Raw genomic sequence first — 21,347 nt, 5'->3', positions numbered from 1 at the left:
TGCAATACAACTTATACACCATCTCTGTCAGTAGGTCTGCAATACAAATTATACACCTAAGTCTTTCACTGCTAGTAGGTATGCAATACAAATTATACACCATCACTGTCAGTAGGTCTGCAATACAAATTATACACCATCACTGTCAGTAGGTCTGCAATACAACTTATACACCATCACTGTCAGTAGGTCTGCAATACAAATTATACACCTAAGTCCTTCACTGCTAGTAGGTATGCAATACAAATTATACACCATCACTGTCAGTAGGTCTGCAATACAACTTATACACCATCACTGTCAGTAGGTCTGCAATACAAATTATACACCATCACTGCCAGTAGGTCTGCAATACAAATTATACACCATCACTGTCAGTAGGTCTGCAATACAACTTATACATGATCACTGCTAGTAGGTCTGCAATACAACTTATACACCATCACTGTCAGTAGGTCTGCAATACAAATTATACACCTAAGTCCTTCACTGCTAGCAGGTATGCAATACAAATTATACATCATCACTGTCAGTAGGTCTGCAATACAAATTATACACCATCACTGCTAGTAGGTCTGCAATACAAATTATACACGATTACTGCTGGTAGGTCTGCAATACAAATTATACACGATTACTGCTGGTAGGTCTGCAATACAAATTATACACCATCACTGCTAGTAGGTCTGCAATACAAATTATACACGATTACTGCTGGTAGGTGTGTAATACAAATTATACACGATTACTGTTGGTAGGTCTGCAATACAAATTATACACGATTACTGCTGGTAGGTCTGCGATACAAATTATACACGATTACTGCTGGTAGGTCTGCAATACAAATTATACACGATTACTGTTGGTAGGTCTGCAATACAAATTATACACGATTACTGCTGGTAGGTCTGCAATACAAATTATACATGATTACTGTTAGTAGGTCTGCAATACAAATTATACACGATTACTGCTGGTAGGTCTGCAATACAAATTATACACCTTACTATTGGTAGGTCTGTAATACAAATGCCACTTTTTCCGGATTAATTAAAAACTTAACAGGTCCATGCCACCAGTAAGACAGAAACACTGTTAAAATCAAGATTTTTGGCTGCCCTTCATGTGACACACATAACCTTTTCATGTGCCACCTTATGGCACATGTGCCATAGGTTGCTGACCCCTTCTTTTTACCATAAGTCAATTATACATGTGGCTTAAAAAAATAACATAAAAAGAAATCTTATGAATGATATAAATTATACATGAAGTAATATATGGCTATACATGTGAAAGTGCATCATTCTGCTATTAAATTATCTTTTCTCTTGATGTGCATGATGTTAATATTTTAGTCCTGTAACAACAAACTCTACCTTTAAGTTAATAATCCCTGATTTTATTTTTCATCATGCAAATGAAAAAAAGGAAGGGGGTTGTGATCATTAAACACCACAATCAGTGAAGTAGCTGAACTAATGTAAACTTCTTAATGTTGAAATGCCAGTATCAAACCCAAATATTCCTTCTCAATTGTGGAATAATTTCTCTTGTGCTTATTCAGTTTCTTTGAAAAATAGAAGACTGGATGATCAACCCATTTTTATCTTCTTGAATTAATACTGTTCCAACCCCAACATCACTTGCATCAACAGACTGTTTAAATGATTGTCTGAAATTTGGAGCTGTAAGAACTGATGCACTCATACATATGGCCTTTAACTTATCAAAAGCCTCCTGACACTTTTTAAACCAATGAAACTTGGTTTTTTTGATCAATAAATTTGTCAGGGGTTCAGCAATTATGGAAGAATTGGAACAAAATTTTCGATAGTATCCAGCCATATCCAAAAATCACATCAGTTGGCTTTTACTGATAGGTACAGGGAATTCAGAGATAGCCTTGACCTTAGCATCTATAGGTTTAACTTGCCCATGTCCCACAATATGTCATAGAAATGTAACACAAGCATGGCAAAACTCACTCTTGGATAAATAATTTTTGGTCTTGTATCAGAAAGTCCGTCAAAGAATTTCTGAATTTTTGCTAAATATTCTTTCTACATGTTGTTGTAGATGATGACATCATCAAGGTAAGCATCACAATTGTCTAAACCGGAGGTGATCATATTCATGAGACACTGAAAAGTACTTGGTGAACCTTTCATCCCAAATGGCATCACTTTATATTGATAAAGTCCATTTGGAGTCATGAATGCCAAAATTTCCATTGCCCTTTCTGGCAGATGAATTTGCCAAAATCTTTTCAGAAGATCAAATTTGGTGACTTACTTTGCATTTCCAATTTTATCAATGCAGTAGTCAATTTTTATTAATGGAAATGAATCTGTATAGTCACATTGTTCACCTTCCTATAATCAGTGCACATGCAGAAAGTTTTATCTGGTTACGGAACATGGTGAACTCCAGTCACTTTTACTCAAGCATTCCTGTTTGAGAGGTTTCATCCTGTATGGGTGTTGTTTCACAGGTATGGAATTTACAATTTTAGCATCATGGTAGATTTTGTTTGTTCTTGTAGGAACAGCTGAAAATAAGTACTCATAATCAAGTAATAACGGTTTGAGTTATTCCTTTCTTGTTGTTGCAAATGTGAAAGTTTCTGGTCTAGGTTATTCAAAATTTCTGAATTCTGGAGATTTGTCACTCCAAAATCAATAGAGTCCGATTGCATTCCTTCACTTAAATCCCAGCTGAGTGGGACAGGTACAACTAAATTATTTGCATGATTAACTTGGATATATCTCTCAGCATACTGGTACTCCTTTAATTTACTTACATCCCAGAAGTACTATTTCTATAATTTAACTCATTGATTTTCTACTTAACTTTGTAAGGGCCATAGTACCTAATTTGAAGAAAATCTTAAAGAATAAGCAAGAGAGACAAAACTCTATCACCAGATTAAAATGTTTTCTCCACTGTAGTTCTGTCAAACCATAATTTCACCTTTGACTTGAATTGCTGAATGCCAATCTCAAGCATAATTAGCTAGAAAATTCCAGACATAAAATTTGACCCTTGATCAGATTGGATAGATCTGGGAAGGCCAAACTGAGTAAAAAAACTTTATTAAAGTTTTTACTATTGTTTTAGTTTTAATATTCCAAAAAGGAATTGCCTCTGGGAATCTTGTTGACACCCACATTATGGTCAACAAATATTGGTTACCTGATTTGGTCTTAGGTAAGGGACCAGCACAATCTACCATTATTCTGCTACATACTTCGTCAAATACAGGAATAGGTTGCATATGAGCCTTAGGTATCTTCTGATTGGATTTTCCTACCATTTGACAAGTATGACAAGATCTACAGTATTTATAGACATCACTTCTAATTTTTGGCCAATAGAAGTGATTCAAGATCTTGTGATAAGCCTTATTAATCCCTAAATGACCAGCCAAAGGAGTTTCATGGGCCAGACTAAGTATTTCCTGTCTTTATGATTATGGAACTACAATCTGATAGTTCATTGACCACTCATCACCAGTAGGTACCTTGGGAGGTCTCCATTTTCTCAAAAGAATCCCATTTTTCATGAAATAAAAAACAGGTACTTCTGTGGCTTCAGTGTCACCAATGGCCCTTTAAAACAAACAGGAGATCTCAGGATTTGTTTCCTGTTTGATGAAAAGTGATTGTCACCCTGATTAGAATGAAGAGGATGAGTAGTTAAAAGAGGATCACTGTGATGAATACCTTTTGATTTATCAAAACAAGGAGCAAAAGTGACCTAGTAATAAATGATTGCCCTCAGTGGGTAAAGAAGATGCTGTTCCAACTGTCATAGGTCCCAAGAATAAGTCTGATGACAAATTTACACAATGGACAGGAACATTAACAAAGCTGCAATCTACTCCCTGAATAAGAACACTCTCATTAGAAGAAGACTGCTCAGAAAAAGGCAAAGTACCTGATAATAAAAGACTCTGAAAAGCTCCTTTGTCCCTTAAAATTATAATAGGGATAAGATTGGCTGAATCACCCATGAGTGATATAGAACACTTTGACATGAACTGTTCATAATTCTCCATACTAAAATCAGACTGGGGTTTATTAGACCCAACTAGCAGTGATGGTGTATAGTTTGTATTGCTTTCAGTACATGACTGTGACCTTGACCTCTTAGAAATAAGAGCATTTGGAATAGGTGTCTTGATTGTGATGCTTATTTTTCATTTTGTAGCAATCATAAATTACAATGTCCATTCTTCTTGCAAAAGGTACACGTAGGAAGAGATAAGGATTTCTGATCATTCTTATCAGAAACTTGATTACTAAAGTTGTGCCAGATTGAGATTTATATGGGCTCGTATCAGGAAGAAATACTTTTTTTACCAGACGATGGCTGAGTGGAAGACTTACTTACAAAAGAAATTTTATAAGCTAAGGAATATTCGTCACCAGAACGAGCAGTATTTTCCAAGGTTTCGACCATATGCCCATCAAAATAGGTCTTGATGTCACTATGGACACAATTCTTGAACTCTTCAAGTAATACGAGTTGTCTGAGATTTTCGTAATCTTTATCAACTTTCTTGGCTAAACACCACCTATCAAATAATTGCTCTTTTTCACATACAAATTCAACATAAGTTTGTCCAGTTTTTTTAATTTAGTTCCTGAATTTTTGCCTATAAGCCTCAGGGACTAACTCATAACCTTTGAAGATGCATTCCTTAACCAGATCATAGGCAGCAGTCTGCTGAACTGACAAGGATGCATTGATGTCTCGAACTTTGCCAAAAGTGCACTCTGTAATAACATAGAATCCAATGCTCCCTTGGCCATTTTGAATTTTCAGCAATTTTTTCAAAATGAGGAAATATTTATCTACCATTTTTTCTACAAAAGGGGGCACTAACCTAATATTCTTAGTAACATCAAAACTTGAATTTGTATATAAAGTGGGAACTTGCATTTTACTTGCCAGCTCTAGTTCTCTTAATCTAAACTGATATTTCCTTTCTTCCTTCTCTCTTTAGCTCTGCAATAATCCAAGTTGCATTTGCATTTGCATTTGTTTCTCTTCATTCTGTAACTGCATTTATTTCTTATTCCTCTATCTCCAACATCATTTTCCTCTCTCTTTCCTCCTTATCAAATTGCATTTGCATTTGTTTTTCCTCTTTATCTTCCTGAAGTTCAAGCTTTCTTAACTCTAATTGCATCTTGTATTTTAATTTTAGTTCCTTTTTTAAATTAGTCTGACACAGACTTACTGATCAAAACCAAAGCACTTTATCCAAAACATTCTTTTTCACCAATATTGGACCAAAATATTTTTTATTACTTGCTTTGTTAAAGAAGCTTTTGTCTCATGAAGATCAAATTTTCTGGCAAGTTGAAACAATTTATCTTTTTTAAAGACATCTAACTGCTCCTTGGTAGGATTTGAAATAAAGATCTCCACTTTTGATGACACTAAAAAAGCTTGCTGATTTCGCTAAAGATTTCTAAAATTTGAAATAATGTTTGGGATTTTAAAATTCTGAAACTAAGGGAATTCGAAATTTCAAAATCAAACTTTTCTGAAATATTTTAGCACAATTTATATCTCAAGGATGAGCACGCAATTTTCTGTTACAAATCTATGCTCTTAAAACAAGTAACAGATAAAAGTGAAAACAACAGGCTTTGTAAAATTTGACAAATAATTCATTTCCTTAAAACATAAAGTGAAAAACAAGAAAAAGAACTTATGGTATTGCAAATTAAATTCAAAAATAATCCAAGAATCGAAAACACAAGTCCTATCAATGACAAGATTTAAGTGAATCTCAGTTCAAATCTCAATGAAATTCAAGATGGAAGGTGATGATGTCTGTAATAACCTAAAAAGTGTAGATATGTCAACAGCCTCTTGTTAAATCACATAAAATATTCCAGTTTTGATTTCTGAACAAATTCCAGTGAAAGTCTTTGTCCAAGAATTATATCAAAGCACTCTTGTATTTCCAAAGAAAATAATCACTTGAATTCAATAATTTGAAGAAAATAAAATTCAGCCCAAACTGGTCACAACATAACACAGTTTAAAGTGCTAGCTGTTAGAGCACAACTGACTAAACCTTTATCAAATCATAAGTTATATGACTAATTAAGATGAAAACTTCTTAGATGAGAGTCAAAAGTTCATTCTTCTGGAAAAAACAGAAGTTTGTTTCCTACTGAAATATGCTTAAAATCATGTTGTCCAGTTATGACCTTGACTTAGCGATTCTTACTCTAAGAAACATATAATCTAAAAAAATTAAAAGTTGTTTACCAAAACTGTCATTGATTTTGTAACAAGGTCAGCAAGTAGGTACAATGTTTCATTTACTCAATTCTGGACAAGGTCAAGTCCAGTAAACAATGTTACATTACAACAGCATGTAATGGAATAAAATAAACTTATAAAAGTAACAGACAAACAATTAATTTAAATATACGTAACACAAGCTACTATTGGAGATTACAAGTTACCTTTAAGGATTACAAGCTAGTAGTGGGGATTAAAAGCTAATTTTGGGAATTACAAGTTACTTTTGAGAATTACAAGCTACCTTTGAGAATTACAAGCTACTTTTGAGAATTACAAGCTACCTTTGGGGATTACAAGCTACCTCTGGGGAATACAAGCTACATTTGGGTAATGTTATGTACCATGTTTGACCTAAGGTAATAAGTAAATTTTCTTTGTTACAGATTACCCCTGTCATGGTTTAAATGCATTGATGGGGATAAAATAACTAATTGTTACAGGTTACCCCCTGACATGGTTTAAATGCATTGATGGGGATAAAATAACTAATTGTTACAGGTTACCCTCTGCCATGGTTTAAATGCACTGATGGGGATAAAATAACTAATTGTTACAGGTTACCTCCTGACATGGTTTAAATGCATTGATGGGGATAAAATAACTAATTGTTACAGGTTACCCTCTGCCATGGTTTAAATGTACTGATGGGGATAAAATAACTCATTGTTACAGGTTACCCCGACATGGTTTAAATGCACTGATGGGGATAAAATAACTCATTGTTACAGGTTACCCCCGACATGGTTTAAATGCACTGATGGGGATAAAAAAACTCATTGCTACAGGTTACCCCCTGACATGGTTTAAATGCACTGATGGGGATAAAATAACTCATTGTTACAGGTTACCCCCTGACATGGTTTAAATGCATTGATGGGGATGAAATAACTCATTGTTACAGGTTTCTCCCTGATGCTGTTTAACTGCGATGATGGGGATATACAAATCTAGCTGCCCAGTTGAAGTTGAGTCTACCATTAATGGCATAAAGAGGTACATTTCCAATAAGTCAAGGATGACATACAACAAGCTACAGATGAATGATGATAAAACTGAAACCATTCTGATCACCATGTGAAGACTTTCTCATTCACATCCATTACCTTAAGTATCATCAATACCAACATTAAATTCACACATTCAGTACAAACCCTAGAAGTCACTCTCTACAGTACTATCTCATTTAACTCACACAGTCAGTACAAAACCAAAGAGTGATTCTCAACAATAAAGCCTCATGACATGAACATCAGCTCCATTTGCAATTTTCTTTTAGTTGATGCCACTAAAACAATTATGTGTTCCTTAGAACTTTCAAGGCTGGACTACTGTAATTCAGTTATGTCTGGTTTGTTTCATTATCCACTACAGAAACTAAAGAAAGTTCAAGCTGCTTGGACCATCCTTACAGTATGAAGAACTGAACACATCCCCCCTGCACTGTAACCATCACTGGCTACCTCTTTGATCCAGAATTAAAAACAAAATCTGTTGACTATGAGTCATTTCAATGAATGATTCCAGTTCAATTATGATGCCATAATATTCTGAAAAAATCAAGCAAATAATTTACTGACCTTTTCAAAGCTTTGTCTTTCCTTAGAATCTACCTCTGAGTTCTGAATCCAGATTACGAGTGGCTTCTTTTCTCAGAGTAAAACCTATTGGTCTGCAATCCTTCTAGGTGAATACTGAATTAATCTTATGAGTTTGGAAGGTATCATTCAGGTCTCAATTTTATTCATGCCCTCTATCTCAATATTGGATATTGCTGTGGACCAATCCAATCAAACTTAACGGACAATGTTCCTCTCGTTGTCCGTCAACATGGGAACAGATAAGAACATGCCCCATTCACCCCGTGGACTTCCTTTTGATCCTTGAACTAACCTTCAACATACAAGTGTGATAACGGCAGGCCTTTGTTAAGTGAGGTGACTGGTTGCCTTCGCCAACTCAAGTTTCCGGTCTCTGGCTGGTCATGGTAACATTGTGTAAGAGTTCGACACTAACCCCGTGACAATGTTTAAACATCAAACACAAGGCCATGGTAATAATCCTCAAGACAGGTAGATTATAACTTATACTTGAATATAGCTGGGGCTTAATAAATATGGCACCTATATTAGGTCAATATGTAGGAATCAGAGACAAGAGTTTAAAATCATGTTCAGATGTAATTCCTGAGGAATTATTTATTTTAAAATATTCATTTAATTACTATAGTGCCCATTCACTTTTGGATTAATACACTACTTTGGATTAATACACTATTTTGGATTAATACACTACTATGGATTAGTGTGAACTCAATGAAAGACATTCTGGATTGCATCACTGTGTTAACAGGACATTCTAGACTATTGGAATGATTCACAACATTCTACCTTTTTGAATTTTTGATAGAACATTTAGGATGATTTGGGATTTAATTCACAATACTGTTATAGTTTCTTCAATTTTCAAACTGAATTGAAAAGAAATAAATTGCTTGACAATTTTTCTAAAATTGTTGGTTTCAATTTCTTTCTGTTACATAGTTTAAGACCTAGAGACATAACACCATACTCACGAAACATGACTGAAGTCTGATGCAGATTTTGTAAATAGGTATTATATCAAACATTAAATAATTGCACAAACTGCAGTTAATCAGTTTTACCCAATTCTATGTCTTCCATCACTTGTTTCCTTTCCATGTGATGTGGAAATCCTTTTGCTCTTCGTAAGTTGGACTGCCAACATGACGGATGCTGGCATAGCACTCCGCAAACTGTCTCATCTTCCACAATGTCAAAGTCTTTCTTGCTAAATGGACTTTGGAAGCTTTTCAACATTATGAAATGATTCCTGAAAAAAAAATGATAGACTGTTACAAGAATACTAAAACAAAACATCAAAACAAGGAACAACTAAGAGCAAGATTTTCTGAGCATTAGTATCTACAGTGAATTTCCAGAATTCATATCCTACATCAAAATTCCATTTGGCTATATTGAAAGTAATTTATTTGTCTATATTACTGTTCATATTCTTATATGGTAGTTGAAATAAACATACTAAACGTTTCAAATTTAAAAATGGGAAAACACTGTGGCTGACAAGAGTTAACACAGAGTAATCATTGTTGTTTATTTTATCAATTCATTCCTTTACTGGGGCACTTAAGCCCTATCAGTAATAAGAATAGCTAATTACAATAAGGATTGCTAATTACAATCAAAAGATTTTCTCACAAATAAATTATATAAAACATATGTATTTGTTAATTCAAGTAAAACTAGATTAATTAAATTACAATAATGGTTGCTATCCATTTGAAAGACACCTCTTTTATAATGTTATATTGCAAACCAAAATGGATTTAATACTAAAAGCCTTCCTTCAAATAAGGTTGTATTTGCATAATGGCTTTAATAATATAGGCCACCCTTTATATAAGGTCACATTTGCATAAAGGTTTTAATAATATAGTCATCTCTTTGTACAAGGTCACATTTGCATAAGGATTTTAATACTATAGGTCTCCCTTTATATAAGGTCACATTTTATTATTGAACACATTTAGGCAGCTGACATGTGATGGCCTAGTCTGGTATGGAACCCATGGCGCTTGGATTAAATGCCTTAGGGATTAGGGTTAAGTTGGAGCTGACACTGAACCCATGACCCTTGGATTAAATGCCTTAAAATGTTATTGGTACATTAACACCTGTCTTGTAAAGACACTGCCAGAAGAAATCAACTGTTTTGAAAGACCACATTCTCATTATACTATTTAATCAATCATATAGTGTTCTAATCTATAATGAGAAACAACCATCTAAGAGAAACAACTTTTTATTGACCAAAGCTTCTTTCTGGTTACTTTGTAAGTGAAGTTTATTTCTGCTTCTCTGTGTAATACTGTACATTCTGAAGTAATAGCCTAATATGGACATAAATGCAATTCATGAGACACTGTACATTCTAAATAGTCATATATGGACATAAATGCAATTCATGTGATACTGTACATTTTGAAGTAATAGCCATATATGGACATAAATGCAATTCATGTGATACTGTACATTCTAAATAGTCATATATGGACATAAATGCAATTCATGTGATACTGTACATTTTGAAGTAATAGCCATATATGGACATAAATGCAATTCATGTGATACTGTACATTCTAAATAGCCATATATGGACATAAATGCAAATAATGTGATATTCTACATTCCCAAGTCATATAGGGATATATCAGATGTAATATCTACCAGACGAAAACAAAATTAAGAATTTGGAAATCACATTGCCATATGAAGTGGTGAAAGAATGCATGTCCTAAGAAACATTCATATCAGGTTTGATCAAAATTACATAGGCTGTTCCAAGAAAGATGTTTCTACAGTAGCCACATGATAGCAAAGGGAGACATATGACTGCATAGGAAGACACCTCATTTCAATGGGAAACACATCACTGCAAAGGAAAACACATCATTGCAATGGGAGACACATCTATGTGGTGGAAGACACATCATTCCAACGGGAGATACATCATTGCAAAGGGACAACTATTAGAAACAAGTTTTAAGATATATACTTACCACGTTTGATCAAAATGGGCTTAGTCATTAGTCATTTGAGTCATTAGTCATTATTGCATCATTAGTTAGTCATCCTGGAGTCAACAGTAATTCTGGAGAACATATCAATGATAGGTTTTGACTACGGTTGCCATGAAAGCCACATAACTGCCAGTGATACAATCCTTACCACTATATAATTTTAACCAAGTCTGTCTGATAAATATTTCTACAAACTTTGATTATAACTGCCTTAGCCATTCTGGAGATAAATTCAAAGTAGCTTTTTCTTACTAGGAAAGATATCCCAAGCAAAATATTTAGCAAGTATGTCCTAACAGCCCAGCTATAATGCAGCTAAAAGCTATCCTAACAGCCCAGGTATAATTCAGCTAAAGCCTGTCCTAACAGTCCTTGTATAATTCAGCTAAAGCATGTCTTAACAGTCCATATATCATTTTGATAAAACCTTTTCCTAACAGCCAAGATATAATTTTGCTAAAGTGCGTCCTAACTGCCCATATATCATTTTGCTAAAACCTGTCCTAACAGCTTAAATATAATTTTGCTAAAGCCTTCTCCTAACAGTCCATGTATCATTGTGTGAATGCCTATCCTAACAGCCCAGGTGTAATTTTGCTAAAGACTATCCTAACAGCCCAGATGTAATTTTGTCTTAAGAACCACTATAAGTCTAATTCACACCAGAAACAGATTTCCAAACTTGTTGCTAAGAAAGCCACCCAAGACTTAATTTCAATAGTACATGTGCTACAAAACAGTCCTTGAAAGTTCTATATAAACTGACTGAACTATTCCAGAAACTAAGGAAAAACTAGTTTTGCAGTTTGACTGCTGTGAAGGCCATGTTGTTCCCAAGGAAGCCATCCTAAACATAACTTTCACAGAGCTAGTACTAAGAAACATAACTTAGAGAAAGTACTGAGAAACATTACTTACACAGAGCAAGTTCTGAGGAACATAGCTTACACAGAGAAAATACTGAGGAACATTACTGACACAGAGAAAATACTGAGGAACATTACTTACACAGAGAAATTTCTGAGGAACATTATTTACACAGAGCAAGTTCTGAGGAACATCACTTACACAGAGCAAGTTCTGGGGAACATAGCTTACACAGAGAAAGTTCTAAGGAACATAACTCACACAGAGCAAGTATTAAGGAACATTCATAAAACGATTGGCTAAAATTGGCCCAATGGCTTTTGAGAAGAAGCTAAATATAGCAATGTAAACACATGACAGAAGCCTGCTGCTGGATGGCATATGCCACTTACCAAAAAAGGCACTGTTAATGGACAAACTGTGACAGATGGCTGATGCTGAAAGCCACATACTCACTTGGAACCTAAACTAATAAAAACTTATTTCAAGAAAAGATTTATTGTGTACTTTTAGTTCTTTGATTTATTTTAGGTCCTCACTATTTACATAATAATGAGCTCTTGTTCTTTTGAGAAGAAATCTGTTTGATTTTTAATCTGCATGTTACTTTAATGCCTCTCTTAAGACTGAAATACTATATATTATATATTACTATATATTATTATATATTACTATATATTATTATATAAAACCCCTCTTAATTAAGCTCAGTAAATAATTATGTTTGATGTAGATACACAATGTTGAGCTTATTGTATATGCTTATATTTATCAATATCTCTGCATCTATTACCCACTGTAGAAGGGTAATGCAGATATCAACATATTATCTCGTTCAACATCCTTTCTAACTCATTCCACTCTAAAAAGGTACTTGGAGAAGGCTGTCCACATTAATTGTCTGTGACATTTTTAAAACATAGCACATGTGTTTGTGTCATAACAAGAATATTTGTACATAACTATAGATTAAACCAACAAGTAGGTCTCTGGTTTTTTGTTTTTTTCTGACAGCTGTCAGAAGAAGAAAAAAAACCGAGACCTACTAGCTGTTCTAAGCTCTTGTACTAATATTAGTTCCCTTACTCCTACCTCGTGGACAGGGTACTAACATGATCATATACGTGTCAATGGAGCAAGCCAGTTGTGATTCACACTCGGCGCTCTTTTAGCCTAATATCAACAATATGAACATATTCCTTGCATATAATCCAATAAATTGAGTAGTCCTCTTATTTAATGCCAGAAATATAAAAAATCATTGTAGAAATAGTTGTAAAATCCCGTTTACCTTTTTTATCTGATATTTTCGTTTAGATCATCCACCATATTAGTTCAAATAATGATTACTTCCGTTCTCAGCCTTGTCTGTTTATGTGCCATAATAGGACATTGAGGCCTTATTTGGAAACGTAAACAAATCGTAGTAAAAATCTGGTGTGGTTTGAGCCAGAAATTATGCGCATTAAAAGTAAATACGGTTTATCGGCAACTTGGAAATTCCACCAAGAAGTGATTATTCACCACTTGATTGATAATAACATAGCGCAGAATATCTAAATATGGTATGGCAAGACTTACGTATAAAAGGGGTCATGGCGAGAGTATCGCGTTATCTGTCATGGCGGACATGGTGAGGTTAGTGTAACCATGCCAATTTATTTTATTGTGTAAGGGCTTAATAAATTCAAAATAAGCCAAACTTCTTTAAAAACATGATTATACTTATGTAGTAGATTTCTACACTGTTTGTTTTTCTGACTTTAGTGATGATTTTGTTTGCTCCATTACATGATATGGGATCAGTTCGTAGCCTCAACCACAACAAATCAAGCTGAGGCTACGACATCATAGCTAGTCTAAGCTCTAGATAAGAAATTTAATAAACCAGGTATTTGTTTTATAACTATCTGCATGTTTTTAATTTCATTGGTTATTTTTTAACACAGCTAAACAAATTTATGATACCATATTCAGCATGGATCATCTGAATGCTTACCATGTCTATTAAATGCATAAAATTGCTTAGTAACCAGGAAATAATTAATATGCCTTTGAAACGGTCCAAGATTAGGTGTGTTTTTCACAGTCATAAAATAATTCCATTTGAAACTTGCATGGAATTGTATTGCTAGAATGCATTATAATGAAACAATGATGTGCATACATCTGGGACAATATGCAGACAACTTAGGACTTAATGACCAAATCACACAGCTATGCATAATCTAAACGCATTAAACATATTTATGCGCTTTCAGCCAATTTATTTACAAAAGATATTCTTTTACTCAATTTATTTGAGAAAAATACGTTTTTAGTCAATTTATGTGGGGGAAAATACGCTCCTTATCGAGTTATGTTCGTATATCAGTAACATAATTGCCCGCCCCCACCCCTTTACATTATGCCACGATCTCGCCTCTTACCCATCTGAACCAAAGAATTTATATATACTTTCTGTGCCATGTAAACGAAATGTGTAATCTGTATAAAAAATAGTATGCATATGTAAACATGCCTTGAAACATTAAGACTTTATGCGTGGATGGTAGTTTTGGTCTCGTTGTACTAGTCCGCCATATTGAAACAACTTCCTGGCAACTTATAGTCACGCATATAATATTTAGAGAGAAGAAAAATGAACTATCAAACTTCTCTTTTAAGTAAAATAATTAAAATATTTAATTATTAAATATCAAATTTTGAGGTATTTTAAATTAGCATAATTAAAAATTCCCTGTTCTGGAGGATGTGCGGAGATTGCGGAAGTGACATTTTACTCGACATAAAAACAAAATGGATGTTAATGCTGTCGGTGGAAAGTTGAAACGATTTGCTGGAGGTGCTGCTACAGTTTTTAATCGTGCGGTGCAGGTAAATTTGCAATGTGAACTTATGATCTAAAGCTGCAGGCAAATTTTGAGTTTAAATTACAGAAATTAATGCTTTGAGTAAATGGCACGCCCACTTTTCACTCGTCGATGAATCACTTTCACATTGCCGCTTAATGTCTTTGATTTAAATGGCAAATTGCTGTTTGTCAGACACGTGCCTGTCGTACCTGTTACACATTGTGCCCCACCCTGTAGAAGTTGCCTAAGCGACTAAATTAATAAACGCCATTTAAGTGTTCTTAAATTGTGCGTCGGTGGATTTTTTTAAAATTTATATTGTGCTGGCCAAACTTACAGGTTATACTAGGTAACACGCCACACCTGATATTTATGTTTTGAGGTGCGACGTCTTTCTGCCTAAGTAACGGCATTGTGTAGCGTGTTCCTTAGTCAACTGAAAGGAGAACGAAAGGTCAAATTTCCAGGAATATCTCACACGTGGCAGCCCATACAGACACACTTCTACAACTTTAGGTCTAATTGATACACGTACTTTTTTGCCGTCATTATCCTGATGGAATTAAAATCTGAAACTAGCAAATGGATGCATTTTCACGTTCTGTTGACATGCATTTCAGTTTGAATGCGATGGAAGCCGAGAATGCCAAAATTTGATTAAGTTTAAGTATGTTTCTTCAATGATATGAATAGGAATATACTAATATTGAAGAATGTGTTTAGATAGCTTTGTTTTGTTCAAAATACTTATTCTTTAAAACAATTATGGCATTCCTGGCTTCCAGTGCATTCTGACCAGCTGAAGTGTAGGTCAACGTAACTTGAAAATGTGTCCAGTTGCTTGTGTGAGAATTAGAATTTTTTAGACAAAAGACTTCAGAGTAAGTAAAGAACACCTATATCAGTGTGACTTTAATTTGTGGAAAAGCATCAAAATGGGCTGCCAGGTGTTTGTGATATTCTTGAAAATTTTGCCTCATACCAGTGTCAGTTGATATTCACACACACTACACAATGCCGTTATTTAGGCAGCAAGACGTCACACCCAAGAACATAAATATTAGGTGAGACATCTTACATTGTAGAACTATGGCCTTTGCTTTTCCACTCCAGGGATGATCCCAAAAATACAATTTTGGGGGTTCTAGAAGTAGTTATTTGTGGTCACAAAACAATTAGTTTTTGATAATTTAAACGTATTTGCTGATGGTTTCCAACTTCCATTTTTTTTTTACAGTTTTTTTAAATTGCCTGTTTTATAACAGATAAACAAATTAACATGATAAACCAAGATTAAAAGTAGCTACATAATTTTGTTCTTGTTTTGTAGAAAAGTTAGCTTTCTCAGTATCAGTGATTAGAAGTTGCTATTGTGTTCTTGTAGCAACAGGGGTCAACCAATAAGTTGTTCTCCAAATTTTTTTCTATCTGACATAACTAGTGGCACGGAACAACAGTATAAGATGCTTTTTTCATGCTGGGAAAAACAGTACAACAGACAGTTCATGCAGGAGCAGGAGCATTTTTATTTAAGCAGATTGTTCAACCACTTGCTACTAATTAATACATTTATTTCCACTCACCTTTCCACAATGTGAAGGAACAGGATTTTGAACTAGTAGATTACAAAATGTTGATCAGTAGATTGTCAAAACCAATAAAAAAATTTTATCTGATTAAATTTTATGTTTTACTTTGTAATGTTATAAACTTTTCTTCATTCTGTATCTAAGCCTGACATTGTGTAATGGTATACACTTTACTTACTTGCATATCTAAACATGACATCATGTAATGTTATATACTAAGTATTCCAAGCACTTTTAGGATATCAGATATCAGCAAATACTATTAAAAGCACTGTTGTTAGCACCCTTAAGACCTTAATATGAAAATAGAATGTTTAAAAAAAATCATGTAAATCAGTCAAATACTTTTCAAGATATGGCCTTCAAAGTTTTTGAGGGACTTTTGAAGCTTGGGATCCTCATTGAAAATGCAATTACCATCAACTTCAGAGGAGTAAAAATAATTTGAAGCTGTACAACAGTGGCATTTACTGCAAAGCTAGGCAAGTTCCTTGTTGTTCAAGAAATGCAATCACTACGGTCATGCACAAAAAAATCTTTTTTATCAGGTTCACTCTAAAACTGTAAAACTACACATGGTGGTTTTACTGGAAAAGCCAGAAAATGTGCTTTTCCATGACTTTACAACCTTGCTATAATAAGACATTGACATCTGAATGCAAATTAAAGTATGTTCCTGTGAGAAAACCTGACAAGAAGGCCCAATTTTTTCATGACTGATGGGTATGAAACTTTTGCCATACCAGATCATAAGAAATCGGGGGAAAAAGATAGAAATTCTGAATGTCTGAAAAAATACAAAATCGACAGTTTTCAAAAGGTCACATGTTTTTATTTATTAACATATTTTAATACTTCTTATACCAAAATGCAGGGTATTATATGAAGAATTCACACAATATATGAGTGTCAACGTTAGTGTGAAAATAGGTTTTAAAGCAGAAGCAATACCTGAAAATAGTCAAAAATGTTAAAAACAACAATTTTTAAAAGTTTACAAATTCATCAGTTAGTAACTGATTTTGATAATTTTTGCACCCAAAATGGAGCATATTACAGCATTGATGAATACAGACGAATAAAACAAATATGATTATGATAAACCAGACAGGTTACAAAGTGTCAAAATCTTTCACTATGACTAATGTTTTGAAGATAATTTACTTCAGAGAGTAGATACAACTGTAAATGTCATAAAGGACTGCTTTATTTAAAATAGTCAGGAAAGTAACAGCTGTAACAAAGTTTTAGCATGATAATTTTATTCTGCTATATTTTGCTGGCCAATGTGTCCAATATTTTCAGCTTTCAAGTTTGGCCATCACGTGAAACTGGTTGAACATTAAAGTTCCCAATCAAATTCAAAACATGACTTGATCTCAGCAATGTCATCAATGGCTGATCATTTGAAACAATCGGTTTTGGTTTTCATTTGGCAAGAAAAGCAGTACAAGTGCCAGATCATATTCAGTGTAATATTGGTCATCGTAATACACAGCTGCCAATGTGAAGCAGTATGAGGATAGGATGTCTCAGGACAGTTTCTTAATCCACTCATAAACCTGAAATGTGTAAGGTTAGAAAAAGTTAAGTCAGATGCACTTTAGCTGATGAATGCAACAAATAAAAGAAATGTATTAAAAAGTAAAAGAATTTAAATAAATTCATGTAGAGTAGTTGTTCAGCCGAAAATAGTTTTTTGTTTATAAAAATTGACCTGTTTTGTGGTTGAGCACTGCTTGTTCTTTGATTTCCTAAAGGAGGTTGAATTAATTTATTTCAAACGAAGCATTTAAAATGAATTAGGTACTTTTAGTTACATTTAACACATTAACCCCTGGCGATGAGTATACTCGTCGTACTTTACACCCCTGATCTCCCGCGAGCCTCGCTAAAGTGGCTGAGTTTGCATAGCTTGTCTCCCGAGCGCCGAGTTTAAGAGGCAGTATTTAGCAAGGCCTTTCTCCCGCACGATGAGTTAACTCGGCGCAAACCATTGGTTGATTTAAAGCCATTTCCTACTAATGCAGGCAGTTTAACCAATCAAATTTTAGCTTACATAGATAGAGCGCACATTGCTGAACAGCGGGAAATTTTTTTCACTTCGATATCAGTTGATTTAGTGAAAATATTTCGATTTTAAAATGATGCAAATTGATGAGAATCAGCCTCTAGGAGCAGACTTTTTCTTGACGGATTCTGATGGATAATTTTCTGGATTTTAATCAGACGAGATTGATAGTGACATCGAAAAAGCTACTGAAAATAACAGCGGTAGTGACGAAAATGAGAATGTTGAAGAAGAAGAAGAAAATGAAAGTAGAGCTGATCGATGATCGTAAATGATAAAACACACATTGACAAGAGGCTATACCAACTTACCAAGGACCAGCAACGGATTTAGACCCTGATGCAAATGCATTTGATTTTGTGGAGCTTCTTTTTCTTTTGAATAATCGTTAAATAAATGTTTGGGAAATATATGTTGTTAACATGACTGTTCATAGTTCAAGGTTTGTTAAGTGTTTTATTAGTTTTAAAAATTTCAGTAAAAATTCTTAGGAAGAAAGGTAAGTAAAGAGCAAGTAAAATATGCCCATTTGTGTACAGTATTCACAGGCTGTTTAGTTTACAAGAGACGACAAGTGGAATTTTTGTGTACATAAAATATAATTATTTCATGTGTTGATGGTGTTAATAATTCTTTGTGAATTCATAATGGATTTTGTCGATTATTCACGGCAAGAGAAGCAAATTGGGAAGTACATCATTTGTTTTCACCATCATGCATTAGTTTTATTTCTGCATGTAGCATGAAATTTATACCTTTATGTATGTAAGTTTATTGAGAACTGCCGTGCCAAATTTCAGCTGAATTAAATGAATGCAAATAAAATAATAACAATTTTATTGTAAGTAGCCCCCTCTATAAAAATCTGCAATCCAATTGCTGTCAGCTAGTCTCAGGGATACAGGCACTGGAAAGGCTAACACTGCTCTAGGTGATCTCTGCAAGTATGCTTCAGGGGACTGCCTAGCTGTTTGGCTCAGGGGTTAATGTGTTAATGGTACTGGCCTAAAAATTTACAGTTGTTACAGACTGGAAAAATTAGAAATATAAAAAGATTGGAAATTGGAGATAGGTGTCATAGCTTTAATGTACTAAAATGCCAGTCTGTAGCTAGCTAGATTTACAATGCCCTTTCATTATTAATAAACACTTATCCTAAATTTTGGACCTTGCTTAAAATTAAAAACCAAAAGAAACAAGGTGAAAAGAAATAAAGGGTAACAGAGCCCATTTTTCTTTTGGTGAATCGTTTTACAAACAGAAAGGTAAGAGGTCACAAATTTATCGCTATCCAATTCAATCTATTAATTATTACTTGTTTTGTCACATACAAGGAGAAATAAATATAAAATAACATGCCAAACTTTATCCCTGGCCATTTTTGCATGCATATTTCATGTGTAAAAATTGCTTGGCTGAGGAAATCGGACTTTAAAGGTTTTCCTTGAACCTTTGAATAGGACCTCCAATTATGACTTCAGATACTCAAAGTATAGATATAAAGGCAAAAATAAATATAAAACATTAAAAATGAACCATTTCACTTACAAACTAGCAATAAATAATCCATGGATGGAATATCTGAGACCATAATGTGTCTTGAATATAGATTGAGTCATGCTGCATAAGTGTTAGGGCAGCCATTGCATATGGCTTATTCCCAGCATACTTAAAAAAGTGCAGTGATCTTGTGTGACGTCATGGAAAATTCTGCTCTTAATACAGAAATAAAGTATAATGAACACGCTTTAAAATGATATCAAATTTGCATTTTAAAATTGAGATTTACCTCAGAAATGTCATTTTTAAGTTTTCATCATTTAAAATTTGAAGCAAAAACAAAACCAATTTACTCGGTAAAGATATCAGTATGTAGGACATTCTCTCTGCTTTACAGTGGTGCTAAATACAGTAACATGGGAAATACCACACATAATCCCAAGTATAACAATAAAGATTTATGTAACATTTTGACGTTTGGACGAACCGCCACTGCACAAATTATGCCCTTTACAGACCTCAAACAAACATATTTTTTATATACGAAAAGAAAAACACAAAGATTTATGTATAAAATGTTTGAAGAAGAGTAGTTTTTGTGAGAAATGCATATATTTATTGATTTTATGAATAATGATGGCATAAAATTTATTGTTCAGAATGTGCAAAATTTTTACTTTTGCCCTGCTGGCATCCTGTCGACCTGGTCAGCTAGAGCAGCTTGGACTACCTGTATATACTTACTTTACTCATGTCTAAACCTGACATGTAAATTTATACACTTTCCTTACTTGTGTATCTAAACCTGACATGTAAATTTTTACACTTTCCTTACTTGTGTATCTAAACCTGACATGTAAATTTATGCACTTTCCTTACTTGTGTATCTAAACCTGACATGTAATGTTATATACTTTCCTTACTTGTGTATCTAAACCTGACATGTAAATTTATATACTTTCCTTACTTCTGTACCTAAGCCTGACATCATGTAATGTTATATACTCTCTTTAGTTTACGGAAGAGAAGCTTGGTTCTGCGGAAAAGACAGAACTAGATGCCCACTTTGAAAATCTCCTTCAGAAGTCAGAGAAAACAAAGGTGTGGACGGAACATATTGTAAAGCATACAGAAGCACTGATTCAGCCAAACCCAAGTAAGTTGTAAAGATAATTGTGAAATATAGAGACATATTGGTGAAACATTTTTTTTCTTTCTCTTGCCACTATTTTCACATGTGAAAAATTTATCCTTAGTGTTTTCTCGTGTGAAAATATAATATTTCCCATTATGCCATATGATGCTTATGTTTGCCTACAAAAGTTGAAGACTGTGTAATTTACTGCTACAGATTTGGTTAACCACATCTTACTGCTTTCTTAACTATTTACCTCATGTAAGCATTTTTGGATGCCAACTGTAAACATCAGCCATTTTGAGCTGGTTTTCATAGTGCCACCTCCAGGGAAAATCCCCTATGAGATACTACATTCATTGATTTGAATGACCATTAC

General features: G+C 34.0%; 2 protein-coding genes across 9 annotated transcripts in view; one reads left to right on the top strand and one right to left on the bottom strand.

Moving 5' to 3' along the window:
* The window catches only part of LOC149780349 (uncharacterized), a 104,627-nt gene extending 90,207 nt beyond the window's left edge, over positions 1 to 14,420 (bottom strand). For all 6 annotated transcript variants that reach the window (XR_016415062.1, XM_089937232.1, XM_089937234.1 and 3 more), the window contains exons 1-2: positions 14,340 to 14,420; positions 8,996 to 9,183 (exon numbers count right to left, since the gene is read on the bottom strand). Coding sequence is in view for 5 of the 6 variants with exons in the window: in XM_089937232.1 (XP_089793358.1) it covers positions 8,996 to 9,170 (175 nt within the window). In the remaining variant the exon portion in view is untranslated. The remainder of the gene's footprint in view (positions 1 to 8,995; positions 9,184 to 14,339) is intronic.
* Positions 14,421 to 14,597: 177 nt separating this feature from the next.
* Positions 14,598 to 21,347, top strand: part of LOC149780348 (endophilin-B1-like) — a 90,548-nt gene continuing 83,798 nt past the window's right edge. For all 3 annotated transcript variants that reach the window (XM_089937230.1, XM_089937231.1, XM_089937229.1), the window contains exons 1-2: positions 14,598 to 14,695; positions 20,848 to 20,989. In XM_089937230.1, coding sequence (XP_089793356.1) covers positions 14,618 to 14,695; positions 20,848 to 20,989 — 220 coding nt within the window. In that variant the 5' untranslated portion in view covers positions 14,598 to 14,617. The remainder of the gene's footprint in view (positions 14,696 to 20,847; positions 20,990 to 21,347) is intronic.

Source organism: Sinohyriopsis cumingii, chromosome 16 (genome assembly GCF_028554795.1).
Source record: "Sinohyriopsis cumingii isolate HCF-2022 chromosome 16, ASM2855479v2, whole genome shotgun sequence".
NCBI lineage: Eukaryota > Metazoa > Mollusca > Bivalvia > Unionida > Unionidae > Sinohyriopsis > Sinohyriopsis cumingii.
The sequence above is the reverse complement of the archived record's forward strand: the minus strand, read 5'-3'. Positions and strand labels throughout refer to the sequence as shown.